Source organism: Callithrix jacchus, chromosome 21 (assembly GCF_049354715.1).
Source record: "Callithrix jacchus isolate 240 chromosome 21, calJac240_pri, whole genome shotgun sequence".
Lineage (NCBI taxonomy): Eukaryota > Metazoa > Chordata > Mammalia > Primates > Cebidae > Callithrix > Callithrix jacchus.
This window is the reverse complement of record NC_133522.1, coordinates 5,182,199-5,191,979: the sequence shown is the minus strand read 5'-3', so window position 1 is coordinate 5,191,979 and position 9,781 is coordinate 5,182,199. Positions and strand designations below refer to the sequence as shown.

At 36.2% G+C, this 9,781-nt stretch overlaps 1 protein-coding gene across 8 annotated transcripts in view; it reads left to right on the top strand.

Moving 5' to 3' along the window:
- The window catches only part of ARL13B (ARF like GTPase 13B), an 82,309-nt gene that overhangs the window by 58,929 nt on the left and 13,599 nt on the right, over nt 1-9,781 (top strand). For all 8 annotated transcript variants that reach the window (XM_078358582.1, XM_054249085.2, XM_054249084.2 and 5 more), the window contains 3 exons: nt 4,028-4,133; nt 5,269-5,471; nt 8,093-8,201. In XM_078358582.1, the coding sequence (XP_078214708.1) occupies nt 4,028-4,133; nt 5,269-5,471; nt 8,093-8,201 (418 nt within the window). The remainder of the gene's footprint in view (nt 1-4,027; nt 4,134-5,268; nt 5,472-8,092; nt 8,202-9,781) is intronic.

The window sequence follows — 9,781 nt, the reverse complement described above, 5'->3', positions numbered from 1 at the left end:
ATATTTCCCAGCTTTGTGCACTGAAAGGGCCTAGAAGCAGTAGTAAGTCAATGGCATATATATATATATATATATATGTAACTTGTAGATACATATATATGTAACTCGTAGATTTTGGTCATTTTGGTCTTTAAAATGCCATTTTCCACTGAAAAGATAAGGCTTCTTAGGGAGATGGATGATTCCAAGTCTGGAATCTTGTTTCATAGTAGAACACAAAGAAGCTATCAAAGACTGTTGGAGTTGTTACCAGAAGAGTCCCAGAGCTGACCCGAAGGGGGCTTCCACTGCCTCAAAATGGGTGCCCTTGAGCCTTAAAAAGAACTATAACCGCAACAAATTGAAACACATCAAATATATTTTTAAATACATAAGTTCATAATGATGCCTCTCAAAATAAGAAAAAGCACCAAAAAGCCCAAATAACCAAAGCAGTACTAAGTAAAAAGAATAAAGCTGGAGGCATCATATCATCTGGCTTTAAATTATACTACAAGGTTATAGTGACCCAAGTAGCATGGTACTGGTATGAAATAGATGTGGAGGTCAATTGAAAAGAGTAGAGAACCCAGATGATGGGTGCAGCGATGCTGGGAAAACTGGATTGCCATATGCAGAAGAATGAGACCGGAACCCTGTTTCTCACCATATACAAAACCTAACTCAAGGTAAAGGCTTAAATGTAAGACCTGAAAAATCCTAGAAGAAAACGGGTGAAACTGTCCTGGACATTGGTCTGGGCAAATAATTCATGACTAAGACCTCGAAAGAGCGAGCAGCAAACCCAGAAATAGACAAATGGGACTTAATTAAAATAAAAACTTCTGCACAGCAAAAGAAGCAATCAATGGAGCAAACAGCCTGCAGAATGGGAGAAAATATTTGCAAATTATTCATCCCCTATAGGGGACTAATATCCAAAATTTACAAGGAAATAAACAAGAACAAAAACCATGAAAAAATATGCAAAGGACAAGAATAGTCATTTTTCAAAAGAAGACATGCAGATGGCCAACAAACCTGAAAAATGCCCAACATCCCTAATCATTAGAGAAATGCAGGTTAAAACCACAATGAAATACCATCTCACAGGTCTTGCAGTCAGAATTTTTAGCTATTATTAAAAAGTTAAAAAATAGCAGAGGTTTGCAAAACTGTGGAGAATACACTTGGAATGTAAATTGGAACAATTGCCATGAAAACCAGTATGGAGATTTCTTAACTAAAAAAGAACTACCATTTAATCTAGCAAACTCCCTACTGGGTATCTGTCTAAAGGAAGATAAATCATTATACAAGAAATGATACCTGCACTTGGATGTTTATCCCAGCATTACCCACAGTAGAAAAGATACGTAGTCAACCTAAATGGCCTTCAATGGATGATTAAAGGAAATGTGGACCAGGTGCAGTGGCCAAGGCAGGTGGATCACGAGGTCAAGAGATCAAGACCAGCCTGGCCAACATGGTGCAACCCCTGTCTCTACTGAAAATACAAAAATTAGGGGGGCGTGGTGGTGCACACCTGTAGTCCCAGCTACTTGGGAGGCTGAGGCAGGAGAATCGCTTGAACCTGGAAGGCAGAGGTTGCAGTGGGCTGAGATCGTACCACTGCACTCCAGCCTGGCAACACAGTGAGACTCCATCTCAAAAAAAAAAAAAAAAAAAGGTGGTGTGTATGTGTGTTGTACATACATACAGTGGAATACTATTCAGCTATTTAAAAAAAGCATGTCTTTGGCAGCAATGTGGATGGGGCTGGAGGTCATTTTTTAAAGTGAAATATCCAGAAACAGTCAAATATAGCATGTTCTCACTTATAAGTGGAAGCTACATAATGTTTCCACATTGACATGGACTGTGAATTAATAGACACTGGAGATTGGTGGGGTGGGAGGGTGGGAGGGTGGAAGGGGAGTTAGAGATGAGAAATCAGTGTCTATAATACACATTATTAAGTCTATGGTTACACTGAAAGCCCAGACCTCAGCACTATGCAATATATCACCAGTATGCAACATATGTACATAACAAAACAGCACTTGTAACCCTTAAATTTATAGGCATGAAAAAAACAAAATCAACCTGATCACCTTTGGAGGTTGCTAGGCCATCAATTCATTATTTTGAAAATTAGGAAATAAGGACAAAGGATCAAACATTTATCTTGACTCTTCTCTGTGAATTTTAAGAGTCACCAGGTGGTTGGTGAACTACTTATTTTTAGCAAGAATCCTGCTAGTAAATGCAGAAGGAATATAGAAGTAAAAAAGTTACTGTCTCATAAACTTCGATAAAATAAAAGAATTAAGCAAAGGTCATCAGTGGCTGCTAAAATCATTAAGTGAAAGGTTAATGAGGAACTTGATTTTGGCTGGATCAGGCTGAATGTAAATCCACTGGCTAATTATATACCACCAAAATAGGACATTATATAAAATCGATATTATATGCCCCCCGCTGATACAAGCACCACCTATGAAATATGCTTGCCATAAAGATTTCATCTGAAACTCATCCACCTTCTTACCACTAGGTACAGAAGATATAGGATAAGTATGTTAAATAAGTTTTTAAGGAAGATATTAGCCAAATCCCAGACATGGGAAATTCTAAAGAAAAATTACTTATTTTGTAAATAAATGTCATGGGAGGAAAAGAGTCCTGGAGGTGGTGGCAGGAGGGCAGGTAATATACATTCAAAAAGAGTTAAGTGATAGGTAATGTGTAATGTATTTTGGATCTGAATTTAAACATCACACTTGTAAAATGATAGTGGAGAATATTGAGTAAACTGAGAAATACTGAAGACCTACTGTCTTCAATACTGTCAGTTTTGTTAGGTGTGTAGTGGTATGATGGTAATGATTTTTTAGTATCTGGGTGAAGTAATCTGACTCAGGCAGAACAGAAGGTATGTAGATGTAATGCTAACTTGGGAAATGCAAAAGTGGAAGGTAAGCAAGAATGACGCAGTTTGGATAATTTTTTAAAGATAGGTGGTGGGGGTCATTAGATTTTTTAGTCTGTTTACTTAAATTTTTGTTTTTGTTTTTGTTTTTTTTCATCTAAAGAGTCTCAAAATTTGAGCAAGGTAGTATTTTATTAAACTTTTTAATCTAAGTTATATAATTAAATTGTGGTAATCCCTGTTTTTCTGTAGAACTTATTTTGGTTTTTCATTTCGCAGATGTCTAGTTTGTCTCTAATTGTGTACAATTTTTTTTTCATTCTCAGTGATTTGCCAAGTAAGTTAGAGGCGGCCTTGGGTCTTCAGTGAATTGCGCATTTATGTGCACACATTCACACCTTAGACTTTTGTAGATGAGCTCGATTATTAAAAAGCTAGAATGAATATTTGGGCATTTAAAACATGTTACAGATTGAGTTTTAAGAAGACAAGAATATGGTTTATGGATGTGGCCTGTGGAAATCAGTCTTCTTTGTCTGTTTTGCAGTTTTTCTGTTGGCCTATTGATCCGTTAAGTTTTCCTGACACTTCTCTTTCTTTGATTTTTCTTTTATAGGCCAGTGTTCACAAAGTATTTTAGCAATAATAAGTAAAGGAAAAACGATTAAATTGACACTACAGCATTTTAAGAAACTGGTGTGCTCTATAATCAGTAGATTTAAAACTTCGGAATCAAAGAATGTGGTCAGGCCGTGCGTGGTGGCTCATGTCTGTAATCCCAGCACTTTGAGAGGCTGAGGCTGGCAGATCACTTGAGGTCAGGAGTTCAAGAGCAGCCTGGCCAACAGGATGAAACTGTGTCTACTAAAAGTATAAAAAATTAGCCAGGCGTGGTGGCACGTGCCTGTAATCCCAGCTACTCTGGAGGCTGAAGTGGAGAATCACTTGAACCTGGGAGGCGGAGGTTGCAGTCAGCAAGATTGCAGCACTGCACTCCAGCCTGGGTGACAGAGTGAGACTCAGACCCCCAAAATCTGAAAGAATGTGCTCCAAATATCCTTAGGTTGCCATCTAATTATATATATGCTGTATAAAAGTACTTTATTTATCTTTTAGGTTGGCAAATAAACAAGATAAAGAAGGAGCTTTAGGAGAAGCTGATGTTATTGAATGTCTATCTCTGGAAAAATTGGTCAATGAGCACAAGTGCCTGTGTCAGATAGTAAGGTTTTATTTTGTTTACTCTTTATCCTTTCAAATAAGTTCAATGTAACTTGGTTTTTATAAAAGTGATAGCAATTAAAAAACGATCTTTTCAAAGAACTTTTGTAACCTATAAAATCACACTCTCACTTTTCTGTTGATATAACTTAATGCCATAATATTTGTTGTCTATTTCCTTGTTATTTCCATGAACTGTCTTTTCATGATTTCAAAAAGCTTCACATTTGCTTTCTGTTTAAGATATTGCTGATAGGATCTGTGCGCTGTGCCTGCACATCAGGGTATGAACTTTGTAAAATGGGAAAGAGATGTATAAATACAAAATTTAAGCATATGAGCAATTCATAATTAATTGCTCATATGCTCAAATAATCATAAAAATTACATTGCCTGGCATGGTGGCTCATGCCTGTAATCCCAGTACTTTCGGAGGCTGAGGGTGGCAGATTGCTTGAGCCTGGGAGTTTGAGACCAGGCTGGACAACATAGTGAGACCCTAGCTCTGCAAAAAATAGGAAAATTAGCTGGGTGTGGTGGTGTGTGCCTATAGTCCCAGCTACTTAGGGGGCTGAGGTGGGAGGATCCCTTGAGCCTGGGAGGTTGAGGCTGCAGTGAGTTCTGATCGAGCCACTGTACTCCAGCCTGGGCAACAGAATGAGACCTTGTCTCTGAAAAACAAAAAAAGGAAAGAAAAATCCTATCAGGAGAGATATCATACAGTCTTAAGGAAGATCATCAGGGGATTTGATAATTTATTTTGGTTTCAAAAAACATTAGACTGTCAGTCTTACGGATGTTTACTGCTGCAGATTTTAGAATAAGGAGTTAAAACCTCCTGGCGTTTTTAATAAATAGAGGTATTTTTCTTATGGCAGTAAACTTTTTTCTTCTAATGTAATTGGCACTATCACCCTCTTCTTTATAATATCTCACATAGCATACAGATATTATCTGTAAAATAATAATGTTAATAATCATTGCAAAGGTATGTTTTGGAAGTTAAATGAGCAGATGCTTCATATCGTTAACTTAAATGGCTTAATATTGATTTGCCATTAATTATACTTGATGATTTATGAATAGATTTGTGTGGAGAACTTTTAATCTTTGAGTCAAATAAATTTCTGTTTTAGGAACCATGTTCAGCAATCTTGGGGTATGGAAAGAAAATTGACAAGTCCATTAAAAAAGGTCTTTATTGGCTGCTACATGTCATTGCAAGAGACTTTGATGCCTTAAATGAACGCATCCAAAAAGATACAGCAGAACAGCGTGCTCTTGAGGAACAAGGGAGACGAGAAAGAGCTGAACGAGTACGAAAGTTACGAGAAGAAAGGTAAGTAGGTTAATTTTGCACTTGACGAGTTAAAAACACAATAATTTTATGAATTATTAGTTTTATCTGTTCAGTTTCTTTCTATATGAAGGAAGACACTAGGTAAGTTTTGTATTTCTGTGGGTCTTTCTCTACACAAGTTTGGGTGGGCGATTCCTCGTTTTTCTGGAGGTGTTATAGCAGTTAAACTTACCCCTTATGTAGGCCGCTGTTGCCCAGAGTTTGACATTTTTATCTCTGGTTTCTTAAGGGTACTTCAGTGCAGTGGTTCTCAATGCACAGGGTAGTTTTAACTCTCAGAGAACATTTGGCAATGCCTGGAGACATTTTTAGTTTTCACAGCTGGGGGAGGCGTTGGAGTACTACTTGGCATCTGTTGGATAGAGGCCAGGGATGCAGCTAAACATTCTATGACACACAGGACAGGCTCCTACAACAAAGAATTATCAGGCCTAATATGTCAATAGTGTCGAGACTGAGGAACCTTTTTACTTTGAGCCAAGACAGAAGGTGAGCTGTTAGAGAATCGTTCAACTCAAGCAAAATCTGATCTGAGTTGCCTTCTATCCGGCCTTCTGTGTAGTTTAACATAGTTGTAGCCCAGTGGGCAAGAACCTGCTACCCTTGGTGATCCCATGAGGTGCTTCCCTATACTGTGAAGGAAATCCTCTGATAACTGCTATTTTTCATTTAATTCATTGATAGGACTTAAAGAAAAGAAATATTTGTAGAAGTGACTCTCTATCCCCAAGTGCTCAATAATATGAGTGTGTCTTTCATCTAGGGATCTCTTGATATAAAAGACAGATTAAAGTGAATGATTTTGGCAGCTGTTGTTACAAGGTTTTAGTTCCTGTGAGAATCTTTGGTTTTTTCTTAGTGTGTGTTTTTATCATATAAAGCTCAGTACAACCAATCATGCATGTAAGTATACCTTTTATATATAATATTTATAAAAAATATATGCCCATACTTACCTGAAAAATTCTTTTGTTTTCCTCCACTAAGATAAAGTAACAACAAGAAAAATCAAGTTGGACAAAAGAAATCTAATGTTAATAACTTTTTAAATGTTTTTGCCTTTTCCATAATGATATTCTAGATCATGTCATGGCAGGCTTTGCCACTACTCTTTGCCCTCTCTTTCTTTCTCAATATCCATGCCAGCTGTGGTCTGAGACCTCTCCTTTTGAGCCAATACTCCATAATTAAAAGTAAACTGACATTCAGAGATGGATGATGAAAAATAAACCTTTTTACTTCACTAAATCCAATCTAATTGGTTCAGATAGTCATTTCTAGTGTTTTGAAAGACAATAAAACACCAAGTGAAAGTAATATATTAATACTGTATTCCTGAAGTTGCTTACTAATAAATGAGTAGCATTAATAACAATGACTATCCTATGAGAAAGTTCATTCACACAGTGTTCTCACATATATTACTTTATCTGATGCTTGAAGCAGCTCTCTATGAAGTGGTTTATTTTTATTCACATTTGTGGGAAAGCTAAGGCTCAAAGATCCAGGTCCAAAGTCACAGAGGTAGTAAATTGCAAATCTCCGTATCTTGGCATCCTAGGTTCATAATGAAAGGATACGTATTTCCGTCTAGAACATAGCTAGTAAATATTATGGTAAGGAACATTTACATTGCTGTATAATACAGTCCAGTTAAAGATACACAATAATTCTTTTTTAATCTTTGGCTGCTCATCTTAATAGCATTACCTATCATGTATGGAACAACTTTAACTATAAATCACAGAGATAGTAAATGTCCAGTGGTAACTAATACGGAAATACTTATTTAATCTGAATGATATATATGGTAACTTATTTTTGTAACCACTCACACTATTATGCAAGTTATTATCTAGTTGTTCAAATATGATATAAATTGATAAAATATGTTATTTTATATTACTGTTCTGTCATATACTTCTATAGAATCAATCTATAGATATCCTAGTCTTTTATGCTTATATACTAAACAAGAAACATGTTTGTGCAGAAATAAAAACATGAGTAGAAGGAATGCTTTGTTAGTTTTACTTTATAAGAGAAGACATAGCCCTTAAGAAAATAGTTAATAAGAATAATTGTTGGCCAGGCGCGGTGGCTTACGCCTGTAATCCCAGCACTTTGGGAGGCCGAGCCGGGCGGATCACAAGGTCAAGAGACAGAGTCCATCCTGGCCATCATAGTGAAACCCTATCTCTTAAAAAAAAAAAAGAAAACAAAAAAAGAATAATTGCTATTTGTTAACAGCAGTAAAGAGGACAGCATTGATTTTGAAGGGTAATTAATAGGTTGATCAGTAATACCCTTGGCACATGGAAGAATAATTGCACCATTGATAATAAGAAGTCAGTCATAGGAAATGTCATTTTTATCAGCATTTAAAAAAAAATGGAAATGATTAGTCTTTACATGGTGGCGGGGGGCGGGGGAAAAGCCTTTAACCTGCATAAAAATTTTTAAAATGCTCTCAGTAATTCAAAACCATGCCTACATGTTTAAATTACTACATGTAATAGCCTTATACCTACTGCAGTTTTCTTAAACATGATTCAGCACTTTCTTAAAAGAAATTTCAATTATTTTTCCTGAAACAATAGAAAACAAAATCAACAAGAGCAAGCTGAGCTCGATGGAACCAGTGGTCGGGCTGAGTTGGACCCAGAACCAATGAATCCTTTCCAGCCAATAGCATCTGTAATCATCGAGGTATGAATGGTGGCAAATGTAATTTTTCTATCTTAAGTTCAAACTTGGAAAAGAAGGTGGAAAGTTAGGAAAGGAGGCAGGAAAACAGGAGTGTTTCTTCAGAAAGATTATTTCTACAAGAAATTAAAGATGAGAGACTGATTAAAGGTTTATTGCTTTTTTTCTTACTCTTAAATTACCTTTGAATCTAGTGTAAAAGGGGGAATATGAATTCAGAATTCAATGACAATAAATAACGTTTGACTGTAGCAATTATTATAGTTGCTGTGTTGATAAATCTGTTTTGTCATTTATTTCATGTAGTAATAATACATTTACTCTTCCTTATATTTTCTGTGTTTCCGTATTGCTGTTACTGTCCATTTGCAGTAATACTTACTTAGAATGCATTAGAGTACATAAACAATTTCTGTTTTTCCAGGATGCTTAAGAATGTTTGAAACAGCAATAAATTCTGCTATATCTGAATACCATTTATTTCCATTTTAAATCAGAAAATTTACCAACATTAATTTATAGATTTAATTATGAAGAAGTAAAGGGGTTGTGTGTGTGCACATCTGTGTATCGGTGCCTCTGTTTTCATTTTCTGCTGATGTCCAGAGTTTGCATTGGCTCTGCTTTCATGGCTGGCCGCAGCAGTGCCTCCTCTGAGGCCGTGCTTCCTAAACCTTAGGCTGACCTGCTGGTCCTGCCTGTGTATTCCCCATTCCTCTCCCCTGTCACGGCCTCCTTCCACACAGGTGCTCATCTGGAAAGGTGGATGATTGTTTAAACTTCCTCGGGGCTGCTGCTGAGGACGGAGGCAGCTCCGCAGGTAAGAAGATGATTGGTTGGTTTTGGTGTTGCTTTCTTTTGCAAAGTAATTGGTAATATGAGACATTAGTTTTTAAGTTGCTTGGATACCTGAAGGTTAATTGTATTCAATCTTTCATTAACCTCATTGCATTCACCCTAAATATGTGCTTTTCTAATTACAGTAAAGCCATCTTAATAGCATGAGCTGCTTGTCTCAATTCTATCAGATATTATATTTGTCAAGTTTTGTTTTATGTTTTTAAAAAAATATTGATAGAGAAGAGGTTAAGTTGTACTGTTTACTTTGAAACATTAGTTATTCCCTGTGTATAGTATAGTAAGGCTTGCTTTATAAATAATGGTTAATTATTTTATAGTATCATGGGTATAAATTATGTACAAGGGTCTAGTGCTTCTCTCAGCATTGTATTTTCCACAATGTATAGAAATGAATAATACTGATGTAAAACATAGTACGTAATATATAGAAAGTTGCTAAATTAATAAGTGGCATGGGGAAAGTGCACTTACGCTTTTAAACTATAATAATTTCCAGAAGATGGTCAGTAAAGAAATAAAAACACAAATTAGCTGTATTTTTTAACCATCTAGATTTTCTTCCCTCCCCCCAAAACCTCTTTTTTAGTGTGTTTCTTGGTACAGAAGCACCTAACATTCCTTTGCTTTTTACTGCAGATAATTAAAATGGTAAGATATTGAAAGGTATTGCTTCCAGAATAGACAGGCGGATCAACAGAACAAATAATAACAAACATAGTTAT